Here is a 15,381-nt window from a genome sequence, read left to right on the forward strand (position 1 = left end):
TTATCAGAAGAATTCAGACTTGAGGGCCTTCTGTCATGTTTTTCATTGACGTTCCATTGTTAGGGTCATGTTGGTGGGTTACATGCTAAGACCACTTATTACAGTCACAGGTCCTTTTTCCCATAATAAAAAAATGCTTTGCCAACGGTTTGTCAGAAAAGGGCTCTATAGCACAGGAGATTTATCTACTTCCCAACATTAGAATTTGAGGAATTCTAGACAAGTGATGTGGTTGCAATCCCTCCAGCCTGGACTGACTGTGAGCAATACATACTGGAAGGTTATCATGTGAATCACTATCTGCTTATCATGGATTATACAGAGGAACAGCTGGATTGCTGCCTGTATTAGTGCTAGAGTAATGGGCACAGCTTCTCTGAGTCATGATAATGCAGATATAGTATTTGAACAGTGCGACAAAGCAGAATTAGAGTGAAATGTTTTCACAGGAATTAATGGGCTCATGCTTATTACTACATGTGTAAATTGTGCAATTTATCTCGAGAGATAAATGTATTATGCACTATTAGTACTTTCACTGTCTGCCTGAAAGTTTTGTACATAAAGACAGCGCTCCCTAGTGGTTACAGCGTAAAAATACATGCAGACTGTGGCAAACTTCTTCACACTTTTAGGGGATATGCAGAGATGACCACATGGGGCCCTCCCCCAATACCTGCAAAATCAATATATAGTTTTGGTCTTTTCTCAAATGAAAACTGAGTCATAATGAGGTTCTCCAATAGTGGAATATTGTAGTCAGCCTGGGTAGTGGTACAGTATCGAGGAGTTGAAAGGGGGCATCGGCATTTAAATTGTGCATATTTGAAGCTGTGCCAATTGGATGGGTTATCAAGTGGGACAGAGGGGGGGTTATGTAATAGGGTTGGAGTTTTCAGAAGTAGCGCGATTCCAGCAATGTCAGGTGCAGATTTAAAGTGGCAATAATTCAAAATGTCAGACCTAGCCTGGATTTGCCTTTTAAATTCTTAGCATTTTAAATCTGCAGCCAAGGAGGACAAATTGTGCTGCCCCTGATAACTCTAATAACTGCCTGATAACTGCCCCTATTACATCGCCCCATAGAGCATGAAAAGGAGCGAGGTCACATGCTTCTGATGTGCCACCAATCCCTCCAGTACAAAATGCAATGCCACACGCACCAACACACTGAGCTGTGCAGAACTGTGGTGACCAGGTCAGTCATGCCTCTTAACATTCCAACATTCGGGAAATAGGTGCCAATAGCCAAGGGGCATCTAAAAGCAGTGTGGTTACTTAGGGCACCCCTGCAGTACTCTCACACTGAGGGCCTGATTCAGACCCGGTCGCAAGCGCTGTGCGCTCGCAACCGGGTCGATGGTGGGCCAGTGCGCATGCGCAAGACCCGGATAGCGACGGGCACTCCGTCGCTCCAGGTCTCGCAACAAAGGGGACGAGCTGTCGATGGTGAGTGACAGCTCGTCCCCTTTGGTGGGCGGGCCGGGGGAGTGGCTGCCCAAACGGAGGCGTTCCCATGTGAACGCCTCCGTTTGGGGGCGGCCCCACTGACATCACGAGTGAATGGTAAGATATTCTCTGTAAAGCGCTGCGGAATATGTGTGCGCTATATAAATAACTGTTAATAATAATAATAATAATAATAATGTCAGTGGGAGAGATTTCGGCTCTGTTAGAGCCGAAATCTCTCTGGGGCTTGCAGTCACGAGACCCTACCACAAGGGTCTCGTCGCAAGCCCGATGGTTGCAATGGTCTTGATCATCGCGACCATCTTCCTGGCCGCTCGCTATAGCTGTGGGTGGTCACCCACAGCTATGCGAGCGGCCAGGAGGCCGTTCTAGAAAAAAAAAAAAAGCCCGGCCCTGATTCAGAGCTAGCGCTCTGTCAGAGAGTCCGGCTCTGAATAAGGGCCTGAGTGCAGGATGCTGACAAGCAGAGAAACAGCCAGGTGGTAAGCACCACCCTCCCAAAACGGCAACGATCTCCTGTCACTTTAGACGGGAGATCCGGACCGTGTAAACAATTGAATTCCGCCCTTAGAGTGCCTTCATAACAAGCACCTAGTGCAGAGGTTCCCAAACCCGGTCCTTAAGGCACCTGAACAATCCAGGTTTTAAGGACATCCATGCTTGACCACAGGTGACTTAAGTAGTACCACAGTCAATTTCATTTAACCACCTGTGCTCAACCATGGATAGCTCTAAAACATGAACTGTTGGGGAGCCTTGAGGACGGCGTTTGGGAACCTCTGACCTAGTGCATCATTGCCCCATTCCATGAGAACAGTCAGCCCGTTGTACCCGTATCACGGCCGATTCCTAGGAGTAGATTTACTAAAGTAACCAGATTCTGCCTTAGCATTTTTTTTTTAGAATGCAATAAAGAAAAATGTTAGCTAGCGTCTGATTGGTTGCTATGGGTATCATCATCACTTAAGAAGCTTTATTAAATCTGCCCCTTACAGAACGCTGCTCCGCAGAACTGTCTGCAAAGTTCTTATTGTTACTAATCATTCAGGTCTCTCTCAGTACAGGGGTTGACCCATCACTCCTATTCATTACAAAGGGGATTTTACCTGTCGTCCCTATTAGGTATAAATGGGGAATAACTACATGTTCAGTATAAAGGGGATCCCTTCAGCATACTGGTAACACTGTCATTTGGAACCGGAGTGTAATGTAATGAATAACCTGGCACATGCTGCTGGATGCTGAAGGTAAGTAATGAAGACTGATTTAATGGTCTTACATAACATTTCTGTCCTGGTTACGCAGATCACCCTGGGGCTAAGCCGATTCCTAGCTCAGTGAGCAAGTGCCCACAGCTCTCTACGGGTAACAGCTGGCGCTGAGCAAGGGGTCAGCAGAGGCGACAAGCTGCAGCCCCAGTGATACTCAGGTTATTATATATATATATCCTTTATTATAGTGCCTACATATTATGCAGCACTGTATAGAGAATGTTTAATCATTCACATCAGTCCCTGACCCAGTGGAGCTTACAGTCTAAATGTCACCACTACATATTATGATCCATTTGTCAGCAGCCTAAGAGTATGTATCTGGATAGTAGGGGAATGGAGGCAGCAGGAACAGGCTGAGAATTACATAATAGGCCAAGGAGCAGGATCCCCAGCAGCACAGAGTATATCAGGAGAGGAGTGACACGTTAGTGAGGACAGGGCTGCATGTGACACGAGGAGGGGAATAGAGGCAGCAGGAAGGCACGGACGGTTATGCTGGGTACACATCGGCCAATATATTTTACGCGAGTCGGCCAGATGTTAGTGTGTATGAACCACCATCATCTGCAGATAGGTCAGGTGTGTACCAAGCATTAGCTCTCAATTTTATTTTTTTCTCCAAAGTACTCATCAGCTTATAACTTTTTTTTAAAGCAGATTGGTAGGAGCAGATTGGTTGGTACTTTATCTCTAACTGCAAACTTTGATAAATACCCCCCTTAATCACAGAGCTTCTGATGCTTTGCAGAACACAGGTTCATGTTTTGATCATTGGCCACAAAGTGTTTACTACATATAGTAACAGTGTTGTGACTTGGGAGTAATCTATTTGCCTCCTGTGATCTAATGAGGGACCAGCTGAACACAAAACGGCCCATTTTAGCATCAATACCTCTGGGGGGAAAAGCGGAAAATGTGTCGGTAGAAGGTGCATTGTGTCATTATTCCCTTTTTATCCTCTCTCTCTCTACATAGCTGTAAATGCTGAATGAATGATACAATGTTTAACCCTGTGTTTATGAAAATCTGTGCACTTTAAAATAATATTTACTTTATGTGGAGGTCACATGACCTTACAGGAGGTTCTCATTGGACTGCAAGACAGTCGCTTATAATCCCCACTACACCATAGTGCAGGAACAAATAAAAACAATTTGCTCCTAGAACAATGCTGCAAGCAAAGGGCCGTATAACAAATGATTTATATCACACAGGGTAACTGCCTCTGCATGTAATAATGCAGCTCACACATGCTGGGTATGTTTGTTTTAACAGTGAAACTTAGCACTTTATGACACACACACACTAAAAATAAAGATAAAAGGCTACATGACCTTTTTATCCCAGACTACGTAGGGAAAATATGAATGCATTAAAGGGCAGTACATAGTACAGTAACCTTAAGGTACCTTTCCCATTGGACAGGGTATCTATAGGTTTATAAATGTGGCAATGAAAATGTGGCCAATAAAAGTCAATTTTCTCTAAAAAGCAGAAACATTACATTAAAAAGGATGTTGGGGAGGTGTACAGGATGTGAGGCAGTGTACAGGATGGATATGAGGCAGGCATGGGGAGGTGTACAGGACGTGAGGCAGTGTACAGGATGTGGGGCAGGCGTGGGGAGGTGTACAGGATGTGAGGCAGTGTACAGGATGGATATGAGGCAGGCGTGGGGAGGTGTACAGGACGTGAGGCAGTGTACAGGATGGATATGAGGCAGGCATGGGGAGGTGTACAGGACGTGAGGCAGTGTACAGGATGTGGGGCAGGCGTGGGGAGGTGTACAGGATGTGAGGCAGTGTACAGGATGGATATGAGGCAGGCATGGGGAGGTGTACAGGACGTGAGGCAGTGTACAGGATGTGGGGCAGGCGTGGGGAGGTGTACAGGATGTGAGGCAGTGTACAGGATGGATATGAGGCAGGCGTGGGGAGGTGTACAGGACGTGAGGCAGTGTACAGGATGGATATGAGGCAGGCGTGGGGAGGTGTACAGGACGTGAGGCAGTGTACAGGATGGATATGAGGCAGGCATGGGGAGGTGTACAGGACGTGAGGCAGTGTACAGGATGTGGGGCAGGCGTGGGGAGGTGTACAGGATGTGGGGCAGGCGTGGGGAGGTGTACAGGATGTGAGGCAGTGTACAGGATGGATATGAGGCAGGCATGGGGAGGTGTACAGGACGTGAGGCAGTGTACAGGATGTGGGGCAGGCGTGGGGAGGTGTACAGGATGTGAGGCAGTGTACAGGATGGATATGAGGCAGGCATGGGGATTGTGTACAGGATGTGAGGTAGTGTACAGGATGGATATGAGGCAGGCATGGGGATTGTGTACAGGATGTGAGGTAGTGTACAGGATGGATATGAGGCAGGCATGGGGATTGTGTACAGGATGTGAGGTAGTGTACAGGATGGATATGAGGCAGGCATGGGGAGGTGTACAGGATGTGAGGTAGTGTACAGGATGGATATGAGGCAGGCATGGGGAGGTGTACAGGATGTGAGGTAGTGTACAGGATGGATATGAGGCAGGCATGGGGAGGTGTACAGGATGTGGGGCAGTGTACAGGATGGATATGAGGCAGGCATGGGGAGGTGTACAGGATGTGAGGTAGTGTACAGGATGGATATGAGGCAGACATGGGGAGGTGTACAGGATGTGGGGCAGTGTACAGGATGGATATGAGGCAGGCATGGGGAGGTGTACAGGATGTGAGGCAGTGTACAGGATGGATATGAGGCAGGCATGGGGAGGTGTACAGGACATGAGGCAGTGTACAGGATGGATATGAGGCAGGCATGGGGAGGTGTACAGGACGTGAGGCAGCGTACAGGATGTGGGGCAGGCGTGGGGAGGTGTACAGGACGTGGGGCAGTGTACAGGATGGATATGAGGCAGGCATGGGGAGGTGTACAGGACGTGGGGCAGTGTACATGATGGATATGAGGCAGGCATGGGGAGGTGTACAGGATGTGAGGTAGTGTACAGGATGGATATGAGGCAGGCATGGGGAGGTGTACAGGACGTGAGGCAGTGTACAGGATGGATAATGGGCAGGCATGGGGAGGTGTACAGGACGTGAGGCAGTGTACAGGATGTGGGGCAGGCGTGGGGAAGTGTACAGGACGTGGGGCAGTGTACAGGATGGATATGAGGCAGGCATGGGGATTGTGTACAGGATGTGAGGTAGTGTACAGGATGGATATGAGGCAGGCATGGGGATTGTGTACAGGATGTGAGGTAGTGTACAGGATGGATATGAGGCAGGCATGGGGATTGTGTACAGGATGTGAGGTAGTGTACAGGATGGATGAGGCAGGCATGGGGAGGTGTACAGGATGTGAGGTAGTGTACAGGATGGATATGAGGCAGGCATGGGGATTGTGTACAGGATGTGGGGCAGTGTACAGGATGGATATGAGGCAGGCATGGGGAGGTGTACAGGATGTGGGGCAGTGTACAGGATGGATATGAGGCAGGCATGGGGAGGTGTACAGGATGTGGGGCAGTGTACAGGATGGATATGAGGCAGGCATGGGGAGGTGTACAGGATGTGGGGCAGTGTACAGGATGGATATGAGGCAGGCATGGGGAGGTGTACAGGATGTGAGGTAGTGTACAGGATGGATATGAGGCAGGCATGGGGAGGTGTACAGGACGTGGGGAAGTGTACATGATGGATATGAGGCAGGCATGGGGAGGTGTACAGGATGTGAGGTAGTGTACAGGATGGATATGAGGCAGGCATGGGGAGGTGTACAGGACGTGAGGCAGTGTACAGGATGGATAATGGGCAGGCATGGGGAGGTGTACAGGACGTGAGGCAGTGTACAGGATGTGGGGCAGGCGTGGGGAAGTGTACAGGACGTGGGGCAGTGTACAGGATGGATATGAGGCAGGCATGGGGATTGTGTACAGGATGTGAGGTAGTGTACAGGATGGATATGAGGCAGGCATGGGGATTGTGTACAGGATGTGAGGTAGTGTACAGGATGGATATGAGGCAGGCATGGGGATTGTGTACAGGATGTGAGGTAGTGTACAGGATGGATATGAGGCAGGCATGGGGAGGTGTACAGGATGTGAGGTAGTGTACAGGATGGATATGAGGCAGGCATGGGGAGGTGTACAGGATGTGAGGTAGTGTACAGGATGGATATGAGGCAGGCATGGGGAGGTGTACAGGATGTGGGGCAGTGTACAGGATGGATATGAGGCAGGCATGGGGAGGTGTACAGGATGTGAGGTAGTGTACAGGATGGATATGAGGCAGACATGGGGAGGTGTACAGGATGTGGGGCAGTGTACAGGATGGATATGAGGCAGGCATGGGGAGGTGTACAGGATGTGAGGCAGTGTACAGGATGGATATGAGGCAGGCATGGGGAGGTGTACAGGACATGAGGCAGTGTACAGGATGGATATGAGGCAGGCATGGGGAGGTGTACAGGACGTGAGGCAGCGTACAGGATGTGGGGCAGGCGTGGGGAGGTGTACAGGACGTGGGGCAGTGTACAGGATGGATATGAGGCAGGCATGGGGAGGTGTACAGGACGTGGGGCAGTGTACATGATGGATATGAGGCAGGCATGGGGAGGTGTACAGGATGTGAGGTAGTGTACAGGATGGATATGAGGCAGGCATGGGGAGGTGTACAGGACGTGAGGCAGTGTACAGGATGGATAATGGGCAGGCATGGGGAGGTGTACAGGACGTGAGGCAGTGTACAGGATGTGGGGCAGGCGTGGGGAAGTGTACAGGACGTGGGGCAGTGTACAGGATGGATATGAGGCAGGCATGGGGATTGTGTACAGGATGTGAGGTAGTGTACAGGATGGATATGAGGCAGGCATGGGGATTGTGTACAGGATGTGAGGTAGTGTACAGGATGGATATGAGGCAGGCATGGGGATTGTGTACAGGATGTGAGGTAGTGTACAGGATGGATGAGGCAGGCATGGGGAGGTGTACAGGATGTGAGGTAGTGTACAGGATGGATATGAGGCAGGCATGGGGAGGTGTACAGGATGTGGGGCAGTGTACAGGATGGATATGAGGCAGGCATGGGGAGGTGTACAGGATGTGAGGTAGTGTACAGGATGGATATGAGGCAGACATGGGGAGGTGTACAGGATGTGGGGCAGTGTACAGGATGGATATGAGGCAGGCATGGGGAGGTGTACAGGATGTGGGGCAGTGTACAGGATGGATATGAGGCAGGCATGGGGAGGTGTACAGGATGTGAGGTAGTGTACAGGATGGATATGAGGCAGACATGGGGAGGTGTACAGGATGTGGGGCAGTGTACAGGATGGATATGAGGCAGGCATGGGGAGGTTTTGTACTGATGGAAAATGGGTGGTTAAAGTTGCAGATGGAAGTTGTGTGTGATTTTCCCCCCAACTCTCTTACAGAATTGTATATACAGACTTAAAAATCACTATACATAGTAATACATTTTCATGTCCCCTGAAATACCGTAGACAATCATTTGCTCTAAGTCATTTTGCTATCATTTATAAAAGCTGCAAAAATCAGCCATGTGACACCATGTAACAGCCTCCAAAACTTTAATAATGACCACTAATAGCCTCCTACACAGTCTGCTATCTTATTGATCACTTTCTGGGGTTCAGGATAATGTCTCCCAGCTTTCATGTACTTCTTCTAGTTTGCACACCGCAGAATTAATGAGCAATATCCACGTCGTTACATTTCTTATTGAATTGTGTGAGTATCAGGAGGGCACTTGAAGAAAACATCCCACAAAGTGAACATTAATGTAGCACCGGACTTCACACTATAGAACTCGCAGCCGTAAGTCAATCTGCACATTTTAAGTCAGCCCCGCCTGCAGCGCAATTGCCATTTTTTATTTTATTTGCGCTTAATTCAATCAGTGCCTCAAAGATTACCTTTACATTGTTTTGGCTTTCAGACATAGGATAACGCACGTAATCAGACCAATGTTACCACGTCCCGTGGTTTTACATCTATAAGCAACACGGGCCTGATTCAGCAAGGATCACAACTGCGATTACGCACGCATCGCGCGAACCAGCCAATGCGAATGCAGTGACTATGCAGACCCATCACAGAGTGGTTAACAGGAAGTATCGTTTGCGTTTGAACGCCGTTGCAGGGGCGTGCATAACTTAGGCACTGCGATACTATACACAGCTTATGTACTCACTGCGTGCGACGAGGTCAGCAATTTCTGAGTAAGGTCAGAGCTTGTACAAGTGTGTGTGAGGCTTCGATGGTACTCGTACCGATGGTTTCTCAAACAGTCCTCAGGACCCCAAACAGTGCATGTTTTCCAGGTCTCCTAACAGGATCACAAGTAAAATAATTACTGCACCTGTGGGTCTTTTAAAATGTGTCAGTGAGTAATGAGTACACCTGTACACCTGCTGGTGGTGACCTGGAAAATGTGAACTGTGTGGGGTCCTGAGGACCAAGTTTAAGAACCACTGCTCTAGATCACAGATTCTCAAACTCTGCCCTCAGGACCCCACACAGGTCATGTTTTTTCCAGGTCACCCAGCAGGTGCACAGGTGTAGTCATTACTCACCGACACATTTTAAAAGATCCACAGGTGGAACTAATTATTTCACTTGTGATTCTTTGACACCTGGAAAACATGCACTGTTTGGGGTCCTGAAGACAGAGTTTGAGAACCTGTGCTCTAGATGGCATCGATTGGTAATTTTACTGCCACCTAGTGACACTACAAACAGTGTTGGGATTCTCTTCAATTTGAAGACAAACTCCAGCGAGATGAAAAAAAAAAAAAAAAAACCACATTACAAGTATTATTATTACCAGTTATATATATAGTGCACACATATTCCTCAGCACTTTACAGAGAATATTTGGCCATTCACATCAGTCCCTGCCCCAGTGGAGCTTACACTCTATATTCCCTACCACATTTTTGTTGGGAGCCAGTTAACCTACCAGTATATTTTTGGAGTGTGGGAGGAAACTGGAGCACCCGGAGGAAACCCACGCAAGCACAGGGAGAATATACAAACTCCACACGTTAGGGCCGTGGTTGGAATCGAACCCACGACCTCAGTGCTGTGAGGCAGTAATGCTAACCATTACACCGTCTGTGCTGCCCTAAGTATTATCTGCAAATATAACTGGCTACGCGAACTGCAGAGTTTTGCCATGCACAACCTGCAAGTGTAGCGTTGCCTCTGCCCACTGGCACATTAGCAAAATCGCAGTACCCTTACTCACTGCCCATTCCAACCTCCACATCAATACCAATATGCCGGGCAAACGAAGAGACCACTAAAACTACCAGTGTTAATATCCCTTTGCACACAATTTAAATCTCCTAAAAGGACAATGAGGCGGGGGGAGGGGGGCGGGGGGGCGCGGGGCAGAATGTAGGAATTGAACAAGAAAACACAGCACAAACAGATTTTCAGCTCATGAACAGTTTACTTGACAAATTATATCACATACCAACTCAAATCAAACAAATGTTGGCACCAATGATTATTTCACGCCAATTCCCAAACTAAGAATTTTCCCTGTATACAGTAAAACCTGTACCAGCCTTCTGTTGCAGAGTCAAATATAAAAAGAACTTTTCAGTATTTCACAAAATATCAGATTTCTAAATAATGTAATAAAATAAAAGTCTGTGGCATCTGCCACGCAGGTGAAAACAGTGGACGTCAGACTTTGCGCAAACTGAATCTTAAACAAAATGTAAAAAAAAAAATAATAATCTAAAAAATTTTGTAGGGAAGAAGATTAGGATGAGGATATTAATCGCGGCCGCACAATGTCCTGCAGACCTTTTCAGCACCAAGCGAAACCGGGCCAAGTACAGGTGTTCTGCAACCCAACCCAGAAACTAGCTGTAAGGAAGAGGAGGGCAGTTAAAGATATTCTGGTGCGTTACGGACGCCATGTGCTTTTGGGATCATCAGCCGACCCTCAGGGGAGGAGCTACAAGTACAACGCCGTCTCCTCTAACAAACAGCATGGGGATGTTCCTCTTCGTAGACTGGAAGAGAGGAAATAAGAAAAATAATGCCATTTATACACCAAAAGATTTTGTGGACACTGAAAACTTCCGAGCGTGAGGCTTAAGCTGGCCACACACTAGACCAACTTTCATCCAACTAGTTGATTGGTTGGAATGAAAATCTGGTAACGTATGGGAGTAACTGATGATCAGCAATTTGCTCCTAAATGCCAGAAAACAGATGAAAATGGCGTCAGACAAGTTTGTTAAATGTTTGATCTAAACAATTGTTCAAACAACAGTTTTTGTCCATTTTCTGGCGTTTGGGAGCAAATTGCTGATTGTCATTTGCTTTCATACCTTACCAGATTTTCATTCCAACCAATCAACTAGTTGGATGGTTGGATGTAAGTTGGTCTAGTGTGTGGCCAGCTTTAGACATAGCTGCAAAAAGGTGGCTATGCAGAGTCGTATGATTCCCCGTTGATCTCAATTAAATTACAATTTACATTACATAGTAGACCATCACTGACCAGACGAAATGCATTAATAATTGACAGCAGATTAATAAAAAAAATAAAAAAACCTCCAACCACAGGCAGAGACCCCATGCTCATTGCCCACCTGGTTTCAGGAATACCAGGCTGCATACAGCTAGAGCTGGTTAAGGATTTTTTGCTGAGAGTTTTAATGACAGCAGTCATCAGTAACTTCTCCATGGAGCCCATCAAACAGCAGGAAAACGGCCTGAATTACCAGGAACATATATCTGCACAAGACTAAACATTTGCAATTTTTTTTTGCACATGGTTATAGGTCATAATGAGATACCTTGTAGATCTCCTCATAGGTTTCCTCATCAATCTCAATGGTTGTCACCGTTTCTTCAACATCTCCCAGTATCATATTGAGGTGTTGATCATATGCCTGGTTAGAAAGTGGGAGGTGAATAACTGTCCATTCAGGAGCCTAAACCTCAAACAAAACTCAGACAACGAGCCACTGATCACTCACATGTAACCGTCCTCTGAGCTCGCGGTCGTTTCTCATCTTCACATAGATCCGCTCATCTAAGCTCAGCCGGATCAAGTCCAGAGGCTCCTCTACAGTGTTCGTGGTCTGTTGCTACATACAAATAAAAAGGAAAAAAATATATATTAGAAATAACCCACAGTAAACAGACCAAATACAGCATTAGGTGCCATAAATAAAATACACCCAGATACACCCACATTTAGCAGAGGTGAAAGTTCTTCTGAGGCAACCAGAACTCAACAATGAAGGAACAAGTAGAGAGAACTAATGTAGTAAGAGTTAATCAACTCTAGTCCTTAGAAGGCTACTCATTTGTGTACTTTTTATTTTTATTAAGGGTTAAACTGATATAATAGACCACAAGAGTCCTTTCTGTGTATATATTCCCCATACTAAAGGACTCGCAACCAGTTCTCCAAAGATTGCAGGAAATAGAGGACAAACCCAGTTTTTATACACTACTAGAATACACAGAAAAAGAGTTAAGGGGCATACACACGAGACAATATCTTTGAAGGATAATGTTCAACGATAAATCGTTCCGTGCGTATGGAATGACGCGCGCTCCCACTGGACGATAATACCTTTGCTCGTCCGTACGTGCAGGCCAATTTGGACGATAGTCAAGAATTGCATGTTCAGAGATGTAGCAGGATGACTTCAATGAAGCTATACATCATAGATATCTTTCAGTGTGTACACCCAATATCTATCATATATCTTTCAGTGTGTACACCCAATATAGTTTGTCCAGCACTACAGAAAGTTCAAGGGAAATCGTTCAGCGATATCGTTGATGCAGCACATTGTTCTGTGTGTACCCGGCTTTACGACAGAGTTTCCTTACTTAAAAAGGGAATAAACCTGTGTAACCGTCAGCAAAAGCACCACCTTTTACCAGAACTAGATTGATGACAACCATGACCCGCACAGAGGAGGGGGAGCAATAAAGACTTGTACCCAAGATGCTCTGTGCTGATTGGATAAACAGAGGGCCTAATTTACAGTTATGAGGAAACCTAGCGATCAGTAACTAAAGCCGGCCCAGTGTATGTGCTATATATGCTAGTATAAAGGAAAAAAGCCTATTGCATTTGTGCCACTAGCAAAGCAACAAGGTTTATCCAGGTGTATGTATGTAGCCTTTAGCTGCATTTGCTTCTAACTAAGCCCCAGAGAGTGAGGAGACTCAATGACTACTTATCTTCAGCAGATGTTTGATTAACACTGCATGCAATTACACACTACAATTTGTCATTGCATAATGGTGCGTACGCACGTTCAGACAATAAAGATATTGTTGTCTGGTCGTCCTGCATGTGCTGGATGATCGATATCGATCATCCAGCACAGCACCAACCCTCAAACGATCGCGGGTCCCTATAGTAAACATGCTCACCTAGTCGATATCGGCCAGGTTGGCCTGCATGTACGGGCGATGGCCGTTATTGATAATCCATGCATCGACCGTTGTTTGAAGGGGCCACAAAATGGACGATTTGAACGATATAGTTATCATTCAAATTGGCCTGCAAAGTCGTACCGTGTGTACGCACCTTAAGAAAACTATGTTTAGGGCTCTGAAACTGAAAACCCATATATTTAGCATCTTGCCATTGTTCCCCAGCCTAAGTGCAGACTAAAAGCTCCATCAATGCAACATTTGAGTGGACCACAGTGGTTCCATCATCACACTAGAGACGAGTCTCCCCCACCTAATGCCAACCTAAATCTCGAGACCTAGCTTCACAAAAGGTCCATTTTATAGTTTCCAAATTAAGACAGTTATTGGTAAGGAGCCAACACACATGCAAAACTGAACGCCAATCAGATAGACTGAAATGACTGTAAACCTCTCTGTATTGGCTCAAAAAGGCCAGTGCGCCCGATCTACATTCGAAAGGAGTATTTTGGATATTGAGAAAAACAGACAAATTGTCACACCAGAGTGCACATAATTTTATATATCAGCCATGTACCAACTGGAGCTCCCGCAGGGCCGAAACTAGGGGTGGTACAAGAGGTGCTATTGCCGCCCCAAGGCGCCTGAACATGGCTTGCAGGGTGCCTGGAACAGTCGGCCAGAGTCGTTTCCTAAGGAACAGGATTGTATGTCAATCATTTAGGCAGGCTCTGGTAGCGACACGTCTGTGACGAGCAGCGTGGCAGCAATTCGGTTGTGCGGTCACACTGTCTTTGGTCACGATTCAATTTAACACGAATTGAATAGCGCTGGGAAGGAGCTATCTGAGCCACTCAATTCATTGCAATGTGTCATGTCAGGGAATGCTCGTTCCCGCACCTTAGAGATGGTGTTCTGCCGCGAGAGCGGGCATTATCCAACTCAACTGCCTGGCGCAATGTTGTTTCCACCACGCTAAGGGCAGAAAACAGCATCGCGCCAGGAGCTTTGTCAGATTTCTGCTCACGCTGAATTGAATAGCTCTGGAAGCTGATTCCTGGCGCTATTAAATTTGCATTGAGTTGAATCGATCCCTTTGTGCCGCAAAGTTCAGAGTCTCAGCATCAAATACTGCAATCCTAATTTTGCAAGATATCTGTTGTGTTTCCTATGTCCTCCTGCAGGAAACATGCAATATAGAAAAGAACAAGAAGGGTTAGGTTTAAGCACCCCTGGGGGGAGGTTAGGCATAGATTATATACTTACCATGTCGGGATCTAGTCCTGTCGAGCTTCCGATGTCTGTATTACATCCATCAGGCTGAGGTCCGGCGGGATATCATACAGATCCCAATCAATCCTGGTTATGTTAGAAACCATATAGAAGATTACCATTATATTATAAACCATCATTTTCTATTTGGTTTCTAATATAACCAGGATTGATTCTTCAAAACTCAGAGTGCCACAGTATCTACGTTCTCTATTCCACGCATGTTCCAGAGGGCATCCGGGTTAGACATTTTTTGTTTGTGAATGAGTGCCAGATTTTTTGATAGAGAATAGAAATATAAATTATATATATCTCCAGGTATGTATATAGCGCACATATTATGCAGCGCTTTACAGAGAGTATTTGCCCATTCACTTCAGTCTCTGCCCCTGTGGAGCTTACACTCTATATTCCCTGTGACAAGCGTGCACACACACACACACACACGGGGTAAATTAATGTTAGGAGACAAGTAACCTATCAGTACATTTTTTGAGTGTGGGAGGAAAGCGGAGCACCCGGAGGAAATCCACCCCAGCACAGGGAGAATATACAGTTATGGTCATAGTGGGAAAACATATGTGGAAATTGGGGTGTGTGACAGAGACGTGTGTGTGTATGTATATGTATGTATATGTATATATATATATATATATATATATATATATATATGACCCCAGGGTTTCCACAGCACAGCTCACAGCATATGATCCCCCCCACCAAGTGGCTGAGCAGCAGCCGCCGGTGCCGGTCTTTGGGTCGGTTGCCCGGAGCTCACCTGCTCCCCATCGTCCGCCATCTTGAACAGCGCGCGTACCGGAAGTGACCGATCACCCGGGTAACCTGCGCTCTCGCGAGATTTATGCCACCTGGCGGATCAGCCAATCACAGGGGGTCTCCGGGGACACGTGGGGCCCGCAGACTTTGTGTTAT

The 15,381-nt window shown here is 46.7% G+C and overlaps 1 protein-coding gene across 1 annotated transcript; it reads right to left on the minus strand.

Moving 5' to 3' along the window:
- Positions 1-10,184: 10,184 nt before the first annotated feature.
- LSM3 (LSM3 homolog, U6 small nuclear RNA and mRNA degradation associated) lies at positions 10,185-15,332 on the minus strand. The gene is made up of 4 exons (XM_088454634.1): positions 15,227-15,332; positions 11,754-11,864; positions 11,571-11,666; positions 10,185-10,778 (listed from the first exon to the last, which is right to left on the minus strand). Exons 1-4 carry the CDS (start codon positions 15,245-15,247, stop codon positions 10,698-10,700), a joined length of 309 nt encoding a protein of 102 aa, XP_088310760.1. The 5' UTR covers positions 15,248-15,332; the 3' UTR covers positions 10,185-10,697.
- Positions 15,333-15,381: the final 49 nt, after the last annotated feature.

This window comes from Taudactylus pleione, unplaced genomic scaffold, assembly GCF_031769625.1.
Source record: "Taudactylus pleione unplaced genomic scaffold, aTauple2 ptg000624l, whole genome shotgun sequence".
Classification (NCBI taxonomy): Eukaryota; Metazoa; Chordata; class Amphibia; order Anura; family Myobatrachidae; genus Taudactylus; species Taudactylus pleione.

Coding starts and splice junctions, on each gene's coding strand:
- LSM3 (XM_088454634.1), bottom strand. CDS start 15,247: ATGGCGGACGATGGGGAGCAG. Junction 11,667..11,753: donor AGCTCAGAGGACGGTTACAT/GTGAGTGATCAG, acceptor CTTTCTAACCAG/GCATATGATCAACACCTCAA. Junction 10,779..11,570: donor CCTATGAGGAGATCTACAAG/GTATCTCATTAT, acceptor CCTCTCTTCCAG/TCTACGAAGAGGAACATCCC.